The sequence below is a fragment of the Triplophysa dalaica genome, chromosome 11 (assembly GCF_015846415.1).
Source record: "Triplophysa dalaica isolate WHDGS20190420 chromosome 11, ASM1584641v1, whole genome shotgun sequence".
NCBI lineage: Eukaryota > Metazoa > Chordata > Actinopteri > Cypriniformes > Nemacheilidae > Triplophysa > Triplophysa dalaica.
In genome coordinates this window covers 7116750-7139323 of record NC_079552.1, presented here as the reverse complement: position 1 = coordinate 7139323, position 22574 = coordinate 7116750, and the positions used below count along the sequence as shown (strand labels likewise).

Genomic DNA, 22574 nt, shown 5'->3' with positions numbered 1-22574 from the left:
AAATTCAGTAAAGTGTAGCTGCCATACTTTGCAGGAATTAGGCAGGAATTAAGATAAATAAATACTCATATTAATCTCTCTGTGGCTGATCGAAACTGAAACTAAACATACATTTGTGTCATAGGGCAAATGTGTTTTTTTGGCTCTTTTTGTGGGGTTATAAGTGATTTGTCCAGCAGAGGGTGCAGTTGACCTTCCTCCAGTGGTGTAAAGTTTTGTAATAAATGTTATTAGTTACTGTACTTAAGTATCTTTTTGGCTACTTTGTAGTTGTACTGAGTATTAAAGATGTTAAAAAGCAACTTTTACGCTCTACTTGACTACATTTTTTTTAACAAGTATATGTACTCTTTACTCCACTACATTTTTAAAGACTAGTGCACTTACACATTATATTTTGCATCGCACCTATATCTCTTTTTGAAGCAGTTTATTTTTGCTACAGTAGAATTAATATTGCCATTTACCGGGCATTGAAGGTACTACAGTTGAAAGAAAAAGTATGTGAACCCTTTGGGCTTACTTGGATTTCTTCATAAATTGGTCATAAAATGTGTTCTGATCTTCATCTAAGTCACAACAATAGAGAAACACAGTCTGCTTAAACTAATACCGCACAAACATTATACGTTTTCATGTTTTTATTGAACACAACATGTAAACATTCATAGTGCAGGGTGGAAAAAGTATGTGAAACCCTAGGCTAATGACTTCTCCAAGAGCTAATTGTCAGCCAGCCTGGGGTCCAATCAATGTGATGAGATTGGATGTGTTGATTAAAGCTGGCGTGTCCAATAAAAAACACACACCAGTTTTGAGTTTGGTGTTCTGAAGAAGCGTTGTCTGATGTGAACCATGCCTCGCACAAAAGAGCTCTCAGAAGACCTACGATCAAGAATTGTTGACTTACATAAAGCTGGAAAGGGCTACAAAAGTATATCTAAAAGCATTGATGTCCATGTGTCCACGGTAAGACAGATTGTCTACAAATGGAGAAAGTTCAGCACTGTTGCTACACTCCCTAGGCGTGGTCGTCCTGTAAAGATGACTGCAAGAGCACAGCGCAGAATGCTCAATGAGGTGAAGAAGAATCCTAGAGTGTCAGCTAAACACTTACAGAAATCTCTGGCACATGCTAACATTTTTGTTGACAAATCTACAATAAGGAAAACATTAAACAAGAATGGACTTCATGGGAGGACACCACGGAGGAAGCCACTGCTGTCCAAAAAAAACATTGCAGCACGTTTGAAGTTTGCAAAAGAGCACCTGGATGTTCCACAGCACTACTGGCAAAACATTCTGGGGACAGATGAAACCAAAATTGAGTTGTTTGGAAAGAACACACAACGCTATGTGTGGTGAACAAAAGGCACAGCACACCAACATCAAAACCTCATCCCAACTGTGAAATATGGTGGAGGGGGCATCATGGTCAGGGACTCAGACCCTGGACGGATTACTGTCATCGATGGAAAAATGAATTCCAAAGTTTATCAAGACATTTTGCAGGAAAACTTAAGACCATCTGTCCGTCAACTGAAGCTTAACAGAGAATGGACGATGCAACAGGACAACGACCCAAAACATAGAAGTAAATCAACAACAGAATGGCTTCAACAGAAGAAAATACGCCTTCTGTAGTGGCCCAGTCAGAGTCCTGACCTCAACCCGATTGAGATGCTGTGGCATGACCTCAAGAGAGCGATTCACACCAGACATCCCAAGAATATTGCTGAACTGAAACACTTTTGTAAAGAGGAATGGTCCAAAATTTCTCCTGACCGTTGTGCAGGTCTGATCTGCAACTATAGGAAACGTTTGGTTGAGGTTATTGCTGCCAAAGGAGGGTCAACCAGTTATTAAACCCAAAGGTTCACATACTTTTTCCACCCTGCACTATGAATGTTTACATGTTGTGTTCAATAAAAACATGAAAACATATGATGTTTGTGCGGTATTAGTTTAAGCAGACTGTGTTTCTCTATTGTTGTGACTTCAGAACACAGATCAGAACACATTTTATGACCAATTTATGAAGAAAGCCAAGTAAGCCCAAAGGGTTCACATACTTTTTCTTTCAACTGTATCTATACTTGATACTTGTTATAAATATCCTCAATGTACAGTGTTTGTGTTGTAGGTCTCAGCGGACTGCTGGAAGCGGATGGGGTGGGGTTTTTCTTGTTTTTAGTTTTTTTTAATTGTTTGTGTTTTCATTTCAAATAAAAATAAACTTATATTGACCCCACACTGGCTTTTCTACCTCTTGCTCATTACATATCTATAGTTCTACATTGTGATTTCCTATCCTGTTTGAGCACTGGTTATCCAGATTTGGTGATCCTGAAAAATTCCTATCCGGATGAGATTGATCCAATCCAAATTGATCCAAAAAATGTTGCTTTAAAAAACTGGCTCCAAAAGTTAACTGGATTACGTGATCCCGGATCGCAAAAAAAGGATTACTAAATCCGGATCAATTTTATCCGGATTAAACCTTTTGAAAAACCGTGCCCAGGAGATTCGCCGGGGGGGGGGCATTTGGAGTTGGGGGGCCTGGTTGGTTGTGCAGGCTAAATACGACACCCCTCTGTTATAAATGTAATATATATATGAGTAAATTAGCTTGCTGATTTCTAACTTCTGTGAAAGATTTTCCAAAAAAATGTTTTGTATCCCCTATACATTTCGCAGTAAATACGAATTGCGCTCATAAAGATTTTGATTCCTCCATGAGAGCCTTAGTAATAGTAACTCCATGCAAACATTTGACTCCATTTGAACTCCAAAAATCCTTGACATCAATCCTTGTCATCAAATCCTCGTTATCACTCTATAATGTGACCAAATAGTAGTGAGTAATTTTCCTTTAAAAGATTGTGTTGTTCTCTGATCATCATCATTGTACTTTTTCACCTGGATCCTCCCTGCCGTAAGACTTCTTCTCATACCAAATAAGGGTTCCCCTGATGTTTTGTATTTCCTTATAAGGCGTTTCGTTCACCTGCTTCTGACTCACCTGATTGCTTTCATCATCAATAAACGCATCACTTATATCTTGTTTTAAATTCTTGCCACGTCTATAAAACAAATATATCCGGCGACAACTATCTACAATACAGTACAATCGGAAGCTTAAGAGAGTTTGAACAGGTAAAATAAGCCGCAGTGGGAACTCAAGACTGAGGTGGAGGAGGAGGCTGTTTTCTGCTACTTGTATCTCGCGCTTCCTGATCTTTGCAAGTTGCAACAGCGCACGTCTCACATACGCAGACATGGTAAGTGCGGAGAGCCTTTTTATTTGTGCACTTTGCTTATAAAACGCTGTATTCTCTTCAACCTTCTAAAAAATAACATGAACGCGCAATAAAATGATGTTGCCTCTAGCATAGGAGTTATAAAAAAAGTGTTCCGAAAGATTGTGACAATGTTAATTATGTACGAATGTGGGTTGAAAAAGGCCCACGCCTAGTTACGCTTAAGTTCACATTTCTCAGAAATAAATTTCATGGATTTTACCTAAATGCTGTTTGCTGTGAATACCGTATGTTTGTGTTTTCAATCACACGATTGTTATTTATTGACGCTATGAAATTTGGATTCAAATGCGTAATAATTCACAGCCCCGTCAGCGTCTTGTTTTCACTTGTAAAGGAATGGTATGTGAAGACCTCGGGCTCTTTCTGTTTACACGGAGAGTCGTTTTTCAAAAGCTTTCACTTTTGAGACCCGTTTTCAAAGGTTTGCTTGTCAGTTCCCCAAAACGCCCTTGTTGTGTAAACGAACAGCAAAAACGCATAAAAAAATTCCCTTTTTAGGTAAAGGGATAGTTCACCCAAAAATTCTGTCTTCAGTTACTCACCCTCAGGTTGTTCCAAACCTGTATGCATTTCTTTGTTATGCTGAACACAAAGGAAGATTTTTGGAAGAATGTCAGTAACCAAACAGATCTCATCTCCCTACTGCACCTACTATGGCAGTAAATGGGGGGATGAGCTCTCTACGGTCACTGACACTCTTCTAAACATCTTCCTTCGTGTTTAGTAGAACAAAGAAATGTATACAGGTTTGAATCAACCTGAGAGTGTGTATATGATGACAGAGTTGTCATTTCTACATAAACTATGCCTCTAAAAACTTGCGTAAATGGCCTCTCAGACATAAAATATCATACTTGAAATCTATGCAAATGTTGTAGACTGTAAAAGCTTGTTACGTGGGGAAGCTTTCAAAAGTAATCTCATTTATTGATTTTATAGAAATGATCTAAATCAAATCAATATTTGGTATGACCATCCTTTGCCTTTAAAGCAGTTTTTTAGGTAGATTTGGAGAACATCTTTGATAAATTGCCACAGTTCTGTCATTCAGTTCTTTTTCTCATTATGTAATAAACAAAATATATGCACACTTAAACACATTTATAACATACTGTATATGACAAATGTGATTTTATGAACAGTATGTAGTAAACATGTTTTAATGTAATCGTCGTTTTTCTTGTCCTCCAGGCCTCAGGTGTAGCTATCAGTGATGAGGTGGTTAAATACTATGATTTAATCCGGGTGCGCAAGCAGGGCGAACAGGACAGAGAGAGGTTTAAACTTGTGATGATGCGTATAAGCGATGACCAAAAGAGCATTATTGTGGATCACGCCAACTGCCTGAAGAACAAAGATGTTGAGAGTGTGGCAGACATTTTCGAGGCGGTCGTCAGTAAGCTTCCTCCAAAGGAGTGCCGTTACTGCCTGTATGACTGCCATTACGCGACCACAGAAAGTGTGAAGGAAGACCTGATCTTCATCATGTGGTATGAAGCTTTTCAATGAGATCATGGTTGAGCAATTCAGAGCCAGAACTGCTAAGGAATGCATTGCTAATATTTTGAAAAATCCTGATGCTGTGCACTCTTTGATAGCTTTGCCCTCATGACAGATATTTCCTTACTGTACAGGGCCCCTGAAAGTGCAAACCTGAAGAGTAAAATGCTCTATGCGAGCTCAAGAAATGACCTCAAGAAGAAAATTCCAGGTTAGTTATTATTTCCATAGTTATAGTATGGAGATTAGCACACAGGTGTTGAACTCAAATATTTTCTTTCTTGCACAGGTTTGAAGTTTGAGTGGCAAGTTAATGATCCTTCAGACATACACAAGTCTTGTCTCGTGGAGAAACTTGGTGGTCCGCTAGTAAAGTCTTTGGAGGGGAAAGCAATCTAGAAGAGATGGGAGCGATCAGTACAATGTCCCAGCATCCCAAGTAACAGTCCACATTAAAATTCTTAAAGACCTATAAATTCGTATATCATTATTGTATGATTGTATACACTTTCTGATTTCATTGTGAAATATGCTTATAGTCTGGCAGTTGAATGTTTCTTTGTTTTAATGGTTAAAAAAAGACCAGATGGTCAAAAGGAAATGTCTTTTAAGGAATCAAACTTTGTGTTACTGGATTCATGTTTTTATTTACTTATTCCTAGTAATTCTAATAACGGAGTGTTTTTTTTCCATTTTCTTTGAAACTGTTCCAGGGAATAACTAATATTTATCCATATACATTTGCTATTGAACATATGCCAACAGGATGTAGTACGACAAAACCAAAAATCCATCATGACATTACAATTCTATTGAGTTAACTAAAGCAACAGTCTGCGGTCACTTGCGTTCTAAAGAAATTCATATTTCGTGATTTTTTTCCAAATCTGTCTCTATTTACCTCAAGTTTATTATCATAAGTGTTCAAACTTCAATTCATAAGACTAGGAAACTAGTACATAATTTGTACTTTCATCCTCCATCCCTTGTGAAAGGGATTTCCATAAACAGTTTTAATTCTACTGTGTCTTGTTCATTTATTAAATACACTTCAATGAAAATACACTTCAAGGTTCGTAGCATTTTATTCATTATCAAATGTATACAGTGGTGTTTCAGCCAGCAAAAGAGCATTCCAAGCGCTGTATCCACGTACCATATAATGACGCATATTCATTCACTTACAAGTAATTGCACTCGGTTGTTGTACGCTTAACGCACATACGGTTTCCCTTTTAACACTGACGTCAGGGGAGAGGTATAGGAACACAAAAAATATATAAGGCAGTTGAGGAATAATTTCTGACATAGCCAGAAGCTTTAGATGGAATGTTAAGTAAAAATTGTTCCAGCACATCTCCTAAATAATATGGTTGCATTAAAGGCTTCTCCAAAAGGTGCAAGGTTTTCCCAAGACTACAGTACAACAAAAAAAGATAAATGTTCTGGAATGCTTCATTTTGGTCATCTTAAGGCAATTTTTGGCAAAACGATTAGCGTCGTCCTTCTTAAACTGAGGTGCCTTCCTTCGGCTCCGCATCACCATTAATCCCCTTAAGAGAGCACATTAACATAGAAACATATATTTATGCAGCGATGCAGTACATTTACATTTACGTATTTGGCAGACCCTTTTATCCAAAGCGACTTACATTGCATTATCCTATACATTTATACATGGCAGCGAACCCACAACCTTGCGTTGTTAACGCAATGCTCTTACTACTGAGCTACAGGAAAGCAGTAACGTTTGTTAACATTTGTCGAGCGTTTACCTTTACTTGCAGTTGCTCCTCCATGGTTCTCACTTTCTCTTTTTCTTTGGCAAGTTGTTCCTGACTGTTTCGGAGCAGCTGCTGAAGTTTAGTGGCTGCTTGGCCCAAATCTTTGGTCATCTTTCGCTCCTTATCTAGACAATCCTAAAACACAAAGTCATGTGAGTGGGGCTTAATACGGAGTCTGAATTGAAAAACACTTTTCCTAACAACATAGAAATAAACAATACCTTCAGCTGTGGAACATCCTCCATGGATGCAGTGTCTCCTGCTGACTTTATCTCTTCTAGTTTCTTCAACGTCTGCTCAAGCTGAGCTTGAACCTAAAGAAACCATTCGAGAATGTTTAAATGATTTGGTTAAACGGAGTTGTTATAGTTAGAAAGCACACAAATGGAGATCGATTGTGATAGCGTTTCAAAAGATATTAAATCCACTTAAAAGTTCCATGCCAGCCAACGTAAGACCTGCATTAGTGCACATTACATAAAGTATAAGTAGTAGTACAGAAACATGTAAAAAAAAATGTGAGTTTCAAAAAAGACAAATATTAGTGGTTATAGAAGCCAGGGAGGGGAGGACAGTGGTTAGAAACTGCTGAAACAAAATTGTTAAATATGGAAGGTTATAACTCCAAGAAAAAGTCTCCTCATTGGCAGCACTGGATAGGTTAAACAAAGTAAACGTATATGTTTAAATGATAATACCTACAAAAATTGTAAAAGCAGGCAAATAACAACACGCCCAATCTGAATCCCTGCATTTGCTGGGTCTAAATTGTTGAGGTTCTATAAGCATACACTAGTGTACAAGTCAAAACCCGAAGCATATTGCAAACATGGATTTGAGAGACAGCCGTATGCCTGACGTGGCACGATGTATCTAGTGCTGTCAATAAGTTTCACAGGGTGCCCATGTGTGTCGCACCCTAACCTGACACTCCTCTGCCTCTGGCTGCCCATTCTTGGCCACTCCCTGAGCTTGCTGTGTCACATCACTCAGCTGCTGCCTGACCTGAAAAAAGCAAGCTGTCATTCATCAGAACCTCCTCGTGGATCTTCCCTCTGCAGTCTTGGCAGAATTGTGGGCAAAACAAAGAATCATGGGTAGAAGTACAACAGGGCTGGTGGAAAACAACCGACCTGTGAAAGTTCCTCCCTCTGCACCCGAGCCTCCTCCTCTGCCGCACTCCGCTGTCTCTCTGATTCTGATAAAAGCTGCTTCAACTGGAATCAAGCAAATGAAAATGAGGATTAAATGAAATCCCTGTGTGCTCTACATCAATATGTTCTTTGCGACAAACCGATCTAGGTTAAAAAGTGGGTTAGTGTACTATAGTTTCAAATAGTTTGCGATTAAGATATAACTTGTAAATGATTCAAGTATCTTTCATGTTATTTTGACTTCATAAAAAAAACTTCCCCAATCTCGAAATGCTTCTGTTCTGCAACAGGGATAGTTTTTACTGTTAAAGGGATACTTCACCCAAAAAATGGTTCAACACAGAGAAAGATATTTGGAAGAATGCTTATAACCAGACATATTTGGCCCCACATTGACTCCCATAGTAGGAAAAAACACAATGGTAGTCAAAAGTGCCTAAGAACGGTTTGCTGTTCTACATTCTTCAGAATGTCTTATTTTGTGTTGAAGAGAATAAAAAAATAATAAAGTAAAATAATCCTACAATGGGAATCAATGGGGCAATTTTTTCTGGTTATAAGCATTCTTTCAAATATCCTTCTCTGTGTTCATAAGAACAAAAAAATGAAACAGATTTGGAACAACTCGAAGGTGAGTAAATGATGACAGAATTTTCATTTAGGATGAACTATCCTTTTAAAATGCATTAAGGCAAAAGTTTACACTCACGTGTATCATCTCTTCAGATTGGCTCAGGTTATCTGTGGAAGCAGACTGCAGCTGTTGCTCCAGCTGGGCCTCTAGAAGCATCATCTTTTCTTTCAGCTACAAACAGGAAACACGTTCAATAAGAAACTTTAATTGTAGAACGAAATATCAAAACCACTCACAAAGCTGAATGTATATAATTGAAATAAGAGATGCATCCGTTTTATGTGTTGGTTATTAAACCGTGAAGACATTAGATACATAACCAGGTAAGAGTTCATTGACTGAGACGTACACTGTGTCTATACAGGATGCGACACAACATGACAACCCGCTTGTTTTTGGGTGGACAATTTTTTTAAATAATAATGGGTTCTAATGTCTTTTGTTATGATGCGTCTCGCCGGTCACGTACGGTGTAGACACGGGTGTTATAGTTAATGAGAATGCTTAATTATTTTTAAATATAATATTCCACATTGAATATAGCCCAAAGAATTCACAAAAAAATGATGCCATGTCCTATTGTACAGAGAAACTGTAGTGTACCTGCTGGGTGCTCTGGTTCTCTGTTCTCAAACTCTCTGTTGAGTCTTCCAATTCTAGCACCTTTTTGAGTGCCTGAAAAGCAAAAGGTCAGATGAATTATCCCTTAGTAAAAGAATGATCATTAAAACCAGTTCATCTGAAAATATGATTTGGCTCCCAACTGGCCATATGCATTTTATACCTTTTATACTTAGAAATGTGTTGTTATATTTTGCAGAAGTATAACAAGTACACGTACACACAGTACAAAAGTATAGTATAAAATGTATACACATAGAAGCCATGACATTGAAAATTTAAAGAGCATGACACTTGATATTAACACAACTCATATTTCATAACCATACCCACAAAGGACACTTTTTGAGAGTAGCAACAGTTCAGATTTATCATTATATACCGAAAGTATGTATTGTTATATGGACGTGTGTGTAAATCCAGTTTGCAGACCCACCATCCTCAGTTGCTCCTCGGAGTCCACTATCTTGGATTTCCATACCACCTCTTCCTCTTCCACGCTCTTCTGAAGGGTTTTTAGCATTCCTTCCTATATAACACCAGGAAGTAAATCCAGTCAATTTCTGGTCCAGTAAAGCTTCACTGAAACGCATCCTAAAAATATGATCTCACCGTCTCGCCCAGTACGCTTCTATACTGTTCACATTCTGCCTGTAGTGTACACTGACCCTCCTGTGCAGCTTGCAGTTTCTCCATTACCTCCTATTAAATTCAAATAGCATTACACTAATTAGAAGTATCTCTCATGTGACCACTAGGGGGCAGACGAGTCACATTCAAATCATTAAAGCTCAAGGGCCGAATTGATGCCTCCTTACCAACATCTCTGTGCTTTGCTGGGATTCTTGGCTCTGTTGCTTCTGATTTAACACCTCTTGTGCTTTTACAGCAAAGTCCTGCAGCCATTTGGTCTGAGTGAAACAATGAGTCAGGATGAGCCAGCATTCAAGGATTTTTTTGGAAAAAACAAACTCAATTGAACTCGAATATGATTATGTTTATTTACAAAACAAAAATAATACCGTGACAAATGCTAATTTATGTTCACCTGCTCTGTCTCTACACTGATGTGTGGGAAAAGGGAGTGAAGAACTTCTTTGGTCTCGGCCTGGAAAGATCTCAGCACATTCTCCAAATTCTCCTATAATGACATTAAATATTCAATGACACATTGCTAGTCACTAATAAACAAGTACGATTTAAACATTTCTTAGTCACATCAATCATGCTTAAATGTTATCCATCACATTTTGAAAATACACACAAAACCACTTTACACAAAGATGAATACGGTCTTTTAAATCCCACTATTCATTCTTACAAATCCATAGCACAAACTATACAATGAGATGAGACTTATATCTGCGCACGTTACAATGAATCAATATGCTCAGGCACACCCACAACGGCCCTGTGTACTTACATAACTCTTGTCCTGTGACTGATTTACTTCCTTGAGCTGTTGCACTTCCTGCTGTAGTGACGTCTCTAGAGTTTCTTTCTCAGTTAGGCTGAAAAACATAATCATGACCTTACTTAACACAAGAAGAAAAAGATTTGCTGTAGCAGAAAAATCCTAAATCTTTGTGGTTTTCCGTAAACTCACAGAAGGCTTAAGTGAATATGTACCTGTTATGTAGTGACTCCAGTTTGGCTGTGTGGTCTGCCAGCTGTGGATAAAAGTCCAAAGGATCAAATCTTTAAGTCACATTTGACAATTGACATCTTTCACGATCTACCAAGTATGCGGTCTTTAAATAAAATTCAAAAACGCATCTGCTAAATGCATAAATCTAATGCAACGCTATAAAAAGCAAATTATAATTATAACAGGGAATTTGCACATACGTTAGTGTTATATTCCTCTTCATGTCCTCTCATCTCTTCCTTAAGTGAAGCTAGCTGAGACTCCTTTTCTTTCAAACTAAAAAAAGAGAACAAAAATGAAAGACATCTTAAAAAAATATTTCATGCGAGAAAACAAATGTGTTGGTTAGAATATAAACAACACAAACCTGTTTTGTAGCTGTTCCAGCATTTCTGTGTTTTCAAGCTATGAATAATAAAAAAGACATGAATATTCTGCGGTCCGGTGAATGACTATTTTGTGAGTTTAGCAGTTCTGACATGATGATTGACTTACTCTGTTGAGGTCTGTACTTTGTTGTTTAACCTGTTGAAGTTCTTCTTGAAGAGCTGCTATTTGGTCTTCTTTTTCTTTTAGACTTTAATTCAAACAAAAAAAATCTGATTAATACGAGATCAGAAACAGACTGAAATGCATTAGCACAGCTGTAGAAAACAAGTTTACAGTACCTGTGCTGTAAGTGCTGCAGCTCTCCTGTGTTTTCCACCTGAGGGGCCATTTGATTGGTTGATGAGACAGGAAGGAGAAACAAATCAGTGTGAATAATTCTCATGTTTATATAGTACTAATAAAATGTGGAAATTTTCAGCAGTAAGACTTCTTTACCTGACTGGCCATTGTGTTTTTAAGTTGGCTCAGCTCTTCTTCAAGAGTTGAAATTCTGCTCTCTTTGTCCTTCAGGCTGGAAATTTAACAAGAACTCTGTGTCAAATCATATTCAAATGCTTTTTGTAATTCACATGTAATTCAGATGCCTCACCAGGTACTTGCTTGCTCCAGTTCTGCCTTCAAAGACTGTAACAATACATGCAAAGGATTATCAAACTACCGTCCCATTAAATGTACATATACAGCAAACCATTATGAAGGCTTCATTCCCCAGTCAATTTTTTTATTATTGGCTAAACTGTATCATTTATTATGACTCGGGTACTACATCTGCACAGCTGTGTTCACTTATCATTCCTCTTTCATAAAATCCCACTCATTTCTAGATCTCAAACACAAGAGAAGGAGTAGCCCTTAGCTTACAGACACAGAATGTAGTGTTTTACCTCTGAACTATGGCTCTGTTCGGTGTTCTGGCTCCCCTCCATCAGCTGCTCTCGCTCTACCTGTGCCTGTTTCAGCTGTTTCTGTAGACCCTCCACCTGTTCGGCCCGCTCTTTCAGTTCAGCCTCCACACCGGCCACACGCGCTTGAGCCTCTGATATGACAAGAGATCACTCTTTACTCTTATGTATATAAACTGTTTGTAATAACAAACCTAGTTCAGAGAAACAACCTTTGCTTAACATTGACTATTGTTTTTAAAAGCCTAACAATGTTTTCTGAAGACAAACGGACGGTAGTACAATGCTTCAATGTGTTCAAACGGTCTGAATGATGTTAAAGTTCAAATCTCAGCAGCATGGTAAAAGAGGTTTGCTTCTGACCTGTCAGAGCAGCGGTGTCCTGTTGAGCTTTTTCCAGCTGCGCCTGCGAGCTGTTTCGGCTGCTCTGGGTCTGTCGGAGCTCCTCGCTGACTTCCTCCAGCCGTTTCTGGAGGGCCTGTTCACTGCTCGCCTGGCTTGCCTGCGAACGCCCACAGCTTTGATCACGCAATGCCACTGAAGTCTTTATGCACAAAGCTGGTTTGCACAAAACTTAAGATGCCATTAAACCAAAATGTGTACGGAACATAAGGAGATTAAAATCTTATCTGTAGCACAAACAGTGGCCCTTACAGAATTTAAAGAGTTTTCATCCAAGGTACTAAGGATTTATTTCTCATACCCTGACAAATGCTTTTTAGCCTCAATGTGCTAAATTAAAAGCCGTTTATAACTCTGTTAGGTTAAATAGTAGTACTCTTTGCAAGCATGCAACTTTACTTAATAAAAAAAAAAGTCACTTGAAATGTGTTTTTCTGTTCTACCTTCATTGCCATTTTGGCAAATACTGTTACCAGCTGGTTTTAATGTCACTTCAAAGTCTGAAGTCATTGCTCTACAAGTTCATACGAGCAGAGTAACCACAGGTGTACTTCATCATATTACTGACATTCCTCTCACAGACAGAAAACACACAAACATTCTTTTGGAACAGTGGATCTTCTTTCTGGTACCGCCTTAAATGAACTCAATTCTAGGTTGTGTTCTCATTTAGACTTCTTATAAAAAATAAAGCAGAGAACTATCTTACAAGCAATTGTTGTTTTTCTTCGCAGATCAGATCATATCATAGCATGAATCAAAAACATGAAAGAAGAAATTTCGAAGAATGTTGTGAAACCACTCCGCGACTGCATTGGTTTTGTGTGTCTATATAACAGTCAATGGGTACCATCGGATACCAACTTTCCCCAAAATATCTTCTTGGTGACTAATGACAAAATGAGTAAATGACAGTATTTTAATTATGGAGTGAACCATCACTAAGAGTTTCTCATCGTGAGGTCTACAGCGTGTGAAGTGAGTCGTGGGAGACGTGCTGACTCACACTCTCCAGACATTACCTACGTCTCTCCTATCCAGTACGCACTCTGACAACACTAAAACACATAGCCTTAGAAAACACAGCCACACGAGGGCTTTTTATATGCTGGCTTTTCATTACAGAAGTCGATTATGAGATGACAACAATCGTTTTCCAAGCCTACGCTTTATCTGTGCTATGAACTATTATAAGACTCTCCTGTATGTATCAGTCTGAAATTCTACAGCTCATGCAGGCTCAGATTCCAGATTGTTCTGAGAAACACTTCCCTGTAGCGCTGGCCACGTTCCAACCCACAGAGCGCTGCTGAGCCATCAAACCAGCAATCAAATGTTCTGCCAGCATGCGAACAATCTCATTAGCACAGGCTCCGGAGCCGAGGGGGTTCAAAACCATGAGCTTTACCACCAAAGGTCTTTAATAAACACAAACATGCTGATTGCGAGAAACCAGGATTGCCTACCTGTGGATGTGAAGGGCTAAACAGCCCAGCGAGAGGTGTCAGAAAATGAATGAGGCTAGTGCTCACGCTGCCAGACATTTTATAAGAATCAGTGGCATTTCCAACTCTTTAATAAGAGGTATTTGTTTTAACCTTTGCCGTTAGCTCTTTGATATAAAACTCTGCAAACTGAACAAAAGAAGTGAACAGGGTGGGGAGCAGACCTGCAGCTGGGCCAGTTGCTTTTCTGCCATGGCTGCTTTAGATTCCAGACTTTTCTTGAGCTGCTCCTCAGCCTGCACGGCCTCGTTCTTCTCCGTCAGCTCTTTATTCAGTCGAATGCAGTCCTGGCGCAGTTTCGCCAACTCAGCATTTTGCCTGATGGATCAAAAAAAGACATCATCATACTAGATTTTCCAAAGTAATGGATATCTGCAGAGGTAATGCATTTCAGTTATTGCTATAACACTACATGGGCGCTATAACGTACTTCACTGTGTGGCTTACTGATATTATAAAATGTGCACACTTGCATTACAAGCAGCTAAAATCATTCAATCCAAGTTTAGCCAAAGCTCTCAGTGTTATAATGTATTCTGTCCTGACTAGCAGTTATGGTCAATGCTGTTGAATTGGTTGTTTGCTTGAAAGCTATTTTAATTCTGAGAAATATATAGTAATGGCATTGATACAACATAAGGACTTAAGCATTACTTGATGCTTAAAACGTGTTGTTCCCTTGTTAAAAAAAACAGTACTCTGGGGATCTCTGATATGAAACAGTGTTTTCTGCTATTGCACAACAGATGAATGATGCAAACAAGAAACGAAAAACTATGACTAAGACATTGTTTAGTTCAAGAGAAGCTGTTGGTTCATACTTGCTCTCCGTCTGACTGGTAGCTTGGTTGAGGGCATCTCTGAGGATGGAGTTCTCCTGCTGCAGACGGGCCAGCTGAGTGTTGGGCCCTTTCTCCAGCTGGTCCTGGAGAGTCAAGATCTGAAAACAGCAAAAGTTATTGACATGAATTAAATATGTCAAACTTTAAAATGCATTTAACACAGCAGAACCCGAATCTATCTTGACTTTTATATGTATCTGAATAAATAAACAACACTAAATGCTTTTTTGGAGTGAAACAACCAAACACAAGGAATTCACAATGAATGTCTCATAAGTGCAGAGTTCTCACTTTAGCATTAAGCTGCTGGGTCTCAGCGAGCTGGTCTTGATAACTGGCCTGCATGCGCGCCTCCAAAGCGATTATTTCCTGCTCGCGCTTGCTTAGCTGAGAGCTCAGCCTGGTCTCCACAGACGTCACTTTTGACTTCTCCACAGACAGTTCCTACACACAACAAAGCACGGGTCATTATCACATTTCAAAGCACAGGTTAGAGTCTGGCCTTAGGGCATGACAATTCATCAAAGAGGAACAAAGTGTTTTAAAGATGCCTGAGGCCTTACCTTAGTCAACTCTCTGAATCGGGTCTTAGCAGATGCCGCATCCTCCTGCTCAGCTGCCAGCTGCTTCTCTCGCTCATCCAGCTGTTTCTTCAGCACGGCTACCGGATCACCCTTCTGTGTGGCCTATAAACACACACACACACAGAGCTCTGCTTAAACAAACTTCCTGTTTGAGTGTAAATTAAGTGCACATAAATAACAAAAAGATTTTGCTGTATCTTAAAAATTGTATATGTACGATTGCACAAGTAATTCCAGCATTAAGGAAGTGACACTTACATTAAAAACTAAATCGTAAGAGAATTTCTAAGGATTCTAAGAAGTAAAATGCACAAGCCAGAAACTACAAACCCAACAACTGGAGAAAGGATGGCTCTTCAGAAAACAAACTATGTTAATATAAATATGTTATGCACATTAATGGGGAAGAAACAGTTTTATGAATGTCACATTTCTTCATTATGGATAAAATCTGCAGTTTTCCTAAATAATATTTTTACAAATGCTATAAAAACTTCAAAAGAGAGCTTTTATGGTTATTCATACAACCAAATATTGACATAATGAGATATCAACGACCAACGCTTGGTGATGGTAAGGTTTACATGTGCACGCAAAAGCTCATTCTTAATTAAAAAAAAAAAAACACAGGACAAAAACAAATTGGAAAGGTCTAGCTTGTTACCTCTTTTTGGGATATTTAGATCCAATCCCGAAAGAAAAGAAATGGAAGCGTCTTTATACGTGAAACGGCTTGAATTTCAAAAGGCAGTCCTTTATTACCCATGTAATAATTTACTCGTGCATGGCAGGGAATGAGAGTCAACTGTACCTTATGCCAGGTGTCCTGGATGGTGCCACCTTTTTCAGAAAGGATCTCAATAAGCTGCTGGGCTTCTCCTTCGCTAAACACCATACTCTTCACCGTGGAGACCAGAGCCTTATACGGCAGGTACAGCGGACTGTCCACGGGGTCTGCAGCCTCCGCTAGAGAGAAATAGATAGAACATTTAGTCTAAGTCTTCAGAGGTGTTTAAAGACCTTACACTGGGTTCAGACCAAATGCGAATTAAGCGTTTTACACAAGGAAATTACATACAAAGCCAATGTAAAGACGCGTGTAGATGCGAACTCGCGGCAGGCGGAGCAATTGCGAACGCACGACAATCTTGTCTTCCACGAAGATTGAAAATATTTTTTAAGATTGCATCATTCACCCGAAAATAACAAACTTTTCCCACGAGTAATAAAGAGTGTGGAACGTGATTGTACGTGTTTGGTGTGAACCCAGCATGATATAAAGCTTTTTTTTAACCTAATGCTGGGTTCCCCCCAATTTTGAACAATCGCGTTCAACGCTCTTTATTACTCGCGGGAAAAGTTTGTTATTTTCGCGAGATTGACGGGATCGGACAAATATTTTCAAGACAAGATTGACGCGGGTTCACAGAAAATGAGATTGACGTGCGTCCGTGGCAATCACGCCACCCGATTCGAGTCATTCGCACTGCCCTTCTTACACTGGATTCACACCAAACGCGAATTAAGCGTTTTGCTGGAGTAAATGACATACAAAGTCAATGCACAAAAGTGTACACACGTGAACTTGCAGCAGGCGGTGCGAATGGCGCGAATCGGGCGATGCGTCAATATAATCTTCCACAACGGTTGAAAATATTTGTAATTTTGAGTCACTCACGGGAAAAATAACCAACTTTTCCCTCAAGTAATAAAGAGCGTTGAACACCATTGTTTGCTTTGAGTGAACCCAGCATTAAGTTCACGTCTATACAATTCTTCTTTGAATTGACTTTGTACGTAATTTACTTAAGCAAAACGCTTTATTCACGTTTGGTGTGAACCCAGTTTTAGAATTAGCTCTTTCTATCTACATACACTGCCGGTCTAGATTCGCAATGTTGTTTCTACATTTGCCCTAAACGGACATCTGCTCTACAGAGAACGTTTCGTAAATGCTTCTTCTCCTTTGCCAAAGAAGCAAAAACACAACGATATCTATGTCCGCTGTAATGCTTTGACATGGAGAGGTGGAGTGAGCTATTGGTTGCAATTCACAACTTCGCCACAAGTTGCCCCTAAAATCTTAACAAAATGCTCCTTTAACAAAACGACAGTTCTGAAACAAGTGCTACTTGTAACGGAAAATACAGTAAACTGGATCCTTGTACATTAGTGTGTGTGTCTGTATGTACTGTCATGATCTTTATTGACTCGTTGTTTTATTTAAACAGTTCCAGCATGGCAGGAGTGCAGTGTGGCACCAGGGTGAGATGGCACTCAGGACTGGCGATAAACTCCCATTGTCCAGTCACTAAAAGCCTTTGTGTTCTCTCCCAACGGATCAGCTGAGGCAAAAGTATTGTTTGAATGGGGTTGAGTGCTCTGGGATCAGTGAAGAGGACTGAAACACACCTGTGTGCCAGCGCTAAATTCCCTTGATTTTTCCCACAGGCCGAGCAGGGCAATACCTCATCGCAAGTGAGTGGAAAAACTATACGAACTGACTGTGTTTGTGTATGCGCATAGAAAATAAAAACTAAAGTGTTTTATATAAACAGGACAATAATAACGTCTACACACAGTCAGAATGTAAGTGTAAAATATGTGTAAAATATGAAGCATTTAAGAGCCCACAAACTGGTGCACACAAGCATGAAAAACAGCACAAGAGCAGAAGAATGCAGCTCAATGCCTCCCCTGCGATCAGCACTTCAGACACAGACTCACTGAGCTCACTTGCTTTTACGGAAAGAGCCAATCGGAGCCAACATCAGCAAATAAGGAGCAACGCCATTCCGAAACCCCACCCACAAAGGAAACAGAGCAAATCAGGCCTTCTTGTCGTTAGATACGATCCAGACATGTATTCTGAACCTAATGAACGACACAGGAAGTGATACAGATCTAAACTAAAAGATTTGACTTTCCAAGACGTAGCTAGACAGTTCATTAGATGAAGATGTGATCTGCGTGGTTTAGCCATGAAAAGCTGTTTGTGTTTGTCTGGTAAACCACTGGCAAACCTATCAGAAGCATCCTATTATTGCAAACCTGCATACAGAGGGCGAGCTTCCTTTAAGACGTACAACCTACAAATGCTCATTCAGATGCTCATTTTTTATTAAAAAGAAAATAATTTAATATAACTCTGTAGGTTCAGTCACCATTTACTTGCATTGTATGGAAAAGAGGCAAGAAAGGTAAATGTGGACTCTTTCAAATAAGACCAGCAGAGGGCATGTGCCTCCTCTCACCTCAACCCTGTGGAGTGTGTGCCCTACCTATTAATGGTTTGACCTGTTGTGGGTAGATGTGTAGAAATTAGAGTATACCTGGTTCGGCCTTCTTCTTGCCTCGTGCTTTCTTCTTGGCCGGAGCCTCCGGTTTGGATTCTTCAGCTCTGGATGGCAAAGCAGTTGCTGGGGTAACGTGTGGCGTCCCAACAGGAGGAACTGCCATCACTGGAACCTTTTTGGTCATGGTCTCCAATGGAGCAACTGACTTTGGCAGAACCTCAACAGAGGAGGAATCCCCTTTGGCTTTCTTTTTCTTCTTGTCCTTTGGAGAGGGAGCAGGGGGGGCATCTTGGGTGGAAGGGGTCACAGCAGAGACTGCAGAAGTGCTAGTACCTGCTACAGCCTTTTTGGACGGGGCCAGGGCAGGTGGACTGGGTTTTTGATTGGAGGCAGGTGGAGAGGTTTTTTGGGATGAGGCAGGTTGGGAGGTTTTCTGGGCCGGTGTGGGCTGAGGCGCTGTTTGGGCCGGGGGGGGCTGGGACGCTTTTTGGGCCGTTTTTGGGGCCGGGGCGGGCTGGGCCGCTTTTTGGGCCGCGGCGGGCTGGGCCGCTTTCTGGGCCGGGGCGGGCTGGGACGCTTTCTGGGCCGGGGCGGGCTGGGCCGCTTTCTGGGCCGGGGCGGGCTGGGCCGCTTTCTGGGCCGGGGCGGGCTGGGCCGCTTTCTGGGCCGGGGCGGGCTGGGCCGCTTTCTGGGCCGGGGCGGGCTGGGCCGCTTTTTGGGCCGGGGTGGGCTGGGCCGCTTTTTGGGCCGTGGCGGGCTGGGCCGCTTTTTGGGCCGGGGCGGACTGGGTCGCTTTTTGGGCCGGGGCAGTTAAAGAAGACTTCTGGGGTTGGGGTTGTGGAGAGGATTTCTGGCCTTGGGCAGGTGGAGCAGGCTGTTGGACCACAACAGATTTTTGTGCAAGGGCCGATGTTGCAGACTGTTGGGCAGGGACAGAAGCAGATTTTTGGGCAGATCCAGATGGGGCAGATTTTTTGGCAGGGGTAGGAGAAGTTGACTTCTGAGAAGGAGCTGGTTGAACAGACTTCTGGGAAGGTGCTGTTGATTTAAGAACGGGAGCGGCTATTTGTTCTGAGACTGGAGGAATTGAAGGATTGGCCTCAGCTGGTGCATCTAGAACCTCATGAGTGGCCTCAGACTCTGGAAGCTTCCCGTTTGGTTTGTCTTCTTTTTTTTTTCCTCTGCTTTTCTTTTCAGCTGCCTTGTCTTTTTTCTTCTTGTCCGTACGTTGGCTGGACTGGGTGTTTCCTTGCTCCTTGCGCTGCTTGGCTAAAGCTTCTTCATATGAGGTCTCCTTCATAGAAAATGTTGAAACCAGGGCAATCCCAATGGCTGAGAACACCATGAAGCCACCAAACACAACTATTCCAAGGGTCTGAGGATCGTAGATGTCCATGATTGCTTATGTCCTTTCCTTCTAGACCTTTTAAACGAAAGCATGAGGTGGTAAGTTTTCTATAAAAACAATATTTTATACAGCATAGCTTTGAAGTTCAACCTTAAAGACATTTTAAAACGAGAAAGTTAAAACATTTCTTTTATATCTCAGAAATATGTTTTTAGTTTACACATTCAAAGCACAAATAAAAGGATTCTAGGATTTACCTCTTCTTCAAATGCACGTATATCAGTTATTCTTGAAAATGTTCAAATAGGTGCACGAAACTTAGCTTTTTATAGGCTCTAGTCTACACTACCCTGTTTGGCCTGAATGATTGAAATATTACATTTATTTAGCCGATTGTGTTTAAATACAGTGAATACATCTCTACACTCATGATGAATGAGAATAGTTTCTTACTTCTATGAACTTTGAGAAAACGTATCTTCCATACATAAGCAAACACCACGTAGTGGAAAGGACCAAGTTATGTAACAGAGTTTTCAAATTCACCATGTGGCGCACTCATCAGCCAGAAGGCACATTTCTATACTTCATTGCTTCCATGGAATTCTTGCCATGCCAATCTCACACTTCAAACATGCATCAAACCAAAATGAATGAAAAGGGGACAGAAAATTCACACACTCATAAACAGTCTAGACATAACTACACATAAAGTAGAGGTTAAGTCTGCTTTGAAGTGTGGAGATGCTGAGGAAACAGATTTGCATACAATTTGTTCGAATTTGCATAGTTGTTAAATACTGTATCAAACGTCTTGATATCATCCACAGTTTTTACACAACTGTACAATAACATCAAAGAAAATAAATTCTGAATGAAAATTTGGTTTCTTCTAGTTCATGCCCAAGTCATGAGATAAAACCAATAATAGATTATAAGAGAGACTTTACAAATGAATGAATCAATCATGATCAATATTAGATCAAGCTATTGTTTTATAGTCTATATTCTTAAGTAATCTTTACAAGTATAACCTCCACGCAACAATTGTCATATGTATGACAGACCTGTTCATTCACAGCACACTTGACAGTGAAGCCAATAATAAATTGTGGGTGACTTAACTCCGGAACTGAACGATCGACTGACTAATATTAGATTAAAAAACTGACACTTTGCATGATAGAGATGATCACCCAAAAAGGATAACGATAACGTAACCGTGAAAAATAAGACGATGAGAGTTCCTTAAGCCCTACTTTCATTTCTGACATGAAACATTACGTGTACAAAGCGTCCATGCAGATTTATGATCATTTTAGACCATAAATGTGATAAATGAAATTTATCACATGATGAAACAATGAAATGTCTCATTTAATAACTCTCTCATTTAGCACACGAAAAAAATCAGAAAAGCTCATAACGTTAACTGTCTACAGCGAGAATCACCAAAACCAAATGAGAATCCACATTTTATTTTAATCAGGTCTCCTCGTTTCGTAACTAATAACATATTCAATCAGTCTGGTAACGAGCTAGTTAAGGTGCAGACAAACTCAATTAAAGAGATAAAAGTGTACGGCTAACTTGTTAATTGCTACTGAAAATGTTTGAAGCTTTTTATATGACGTTACATATCGCTTCAGCTAACGTTAAAGCTTTGAATCTCACCTTTTCTCGCGGCAGATTTCCGTTAAATGAATCACTTCAGCAAGAGTTTAAACAGAATCGATTACCTTGAATTCAACTATCTTACCACGCCAGCAAAAAACAAAAAAAATCTTATCCCGGGCTAAGGAGTCAGTCGATGTCTGTGTGGAGTCGTGGCACTTTCTCGGCGCTGGCATTACGCCGGTCAGTGGCCCACATTCCGTTCAATCAAATCGAAGCTGATTGGTTTGAACGGAGACGGGCAAACAGATGGCAACCAATAGAATTTCATGATAGTAAAGAAAGGCGGTCTTATTGACTAGTTTGGGAATTGTAGTTTAGCTGGTCTGGATGACTGTTTAGCCCTCTCAGAACGTATTTCTGTCACATATTTTATAGTCCCTCTTCCGCTGTTTGTATGCACTTCCTTTTTGACTGTATGTATGTAATATTTATAATGAAAAAAAATACATATTGTAGAACAATAATCATTCTCGTGTCTAAAATAAACACAGCATTGTACAAGTTAAGACCCTGTTTTAACAAATGATAATACAATTAGTATAATTATTCAGTCCAAAAGGAGAACGTCATCTATAAATCAATAAAACACACAATTTTATTCGTTATCTACATAACCTTATGCTCAAACATGGAGCCCTAATGAAGTCATTGATTAAACAGAGACTATTAAAGTAATCTTAATTTATTTTTGAAAAGTTATTCTTTGGTGTGGTTTTATTGTGTCAGGTGTGTGTTGCAGTTCCATTTGTTTAGTAAAAGGTGTGGTTTACCTTTGCCTATTTGGAGTAAATATGTTTTACAATCTGTTGAGGATATATTTTCATATATCACCTTAAAAAATACAAAATTAACCAGTTGAGTAAAGGCACTCATTAACAAGTGCATTGAAATATAGTGTAGTAGTAGGAGGGAATGCACACATTCTTTACCCATTTCCCTGTTGTATGAGGGAGTGTAACCGTGT

At 39.8% G+C, this 22574-nt stretch overlaps 2 protein-coding genes across 3 annotated transcripts; one reads left to right on the top strand and one right to left on the bottom strand.

The window, feature by feature from the left end:
- Positions 1–3031: 3031 nt before the first annotated feature.
- cfl1l (cofilin 1 (non-muscle), like) lies at positions 3032–5845 on the top strand. Its single transcript, XM_056760629.1, has 4 exons — positions 3032–3281; positions 4515–4813; positions 4958–5034; positions 5113–5845. The coding sequence occupies exons 1-4, from the start codon at positions 3279–3281 to the stop codon at positions 5220–5222; spliced, it is 489 nt and encodes a 162-aa protein (XP_056616607.1). The 5' UTR covers positions 3032–3278; the 3' UTR covers positions 5223–5845.
- Positions 5846–5889: 44 nt separating this feature from the next.
- Positions 5890–21784, bottom strand: rrbp1a (ribosome binding protein 1a). 2 transcript variants are annotated; one of them, XM_056760587.1, is made up of 28 exons: positions 21608–21784; positions 18622–20008; positions 16101–16255; positions 15269–15391; positions 14997–15149; positions 14685–14803; positions 14028–14181; positions 12320–12458; positions 11939–12090; positions 11644–11678; positions 11490–11565; positions 11333–11370; positions 11160–11241; positions 11032–11069; positions 10865–10940; positions 10646–10686; positions 10440–10527; positions 10065–10157; positions 9835–9927; positions 9629–9718; positions 9453–9545; positions 8999–9070; positions 8471–8566; positions 7741–7824; positions 7532–7612; positions 6829–6921; positions 6599–6742; positions 5890–6376 (listed from the first exon to the last, which is right to left on the bottom strand). In XM_056760587.1, the coding sequence occupies exons 2-28, from the start codon at positions 19979–19981 to the stop codon at positions 6332–6334; spliced, it is 3813 nt and encodes a 1270-aa protein (XP_056616565.1). In that variant the 5' UTR covers positions 19982–20008; positions 21608–21784; the 3' UTR covers positions 5890–6331. The 2 variants fall into 2 exon arrangements, with proteins under 2 accessions (XP_056616565.1, XP_056616566.1); XM_056760588.1 differs by lacking the exon at positions 7532–7612.
- Positions 21785–22574: the final 790 nt, after the last annotated feature.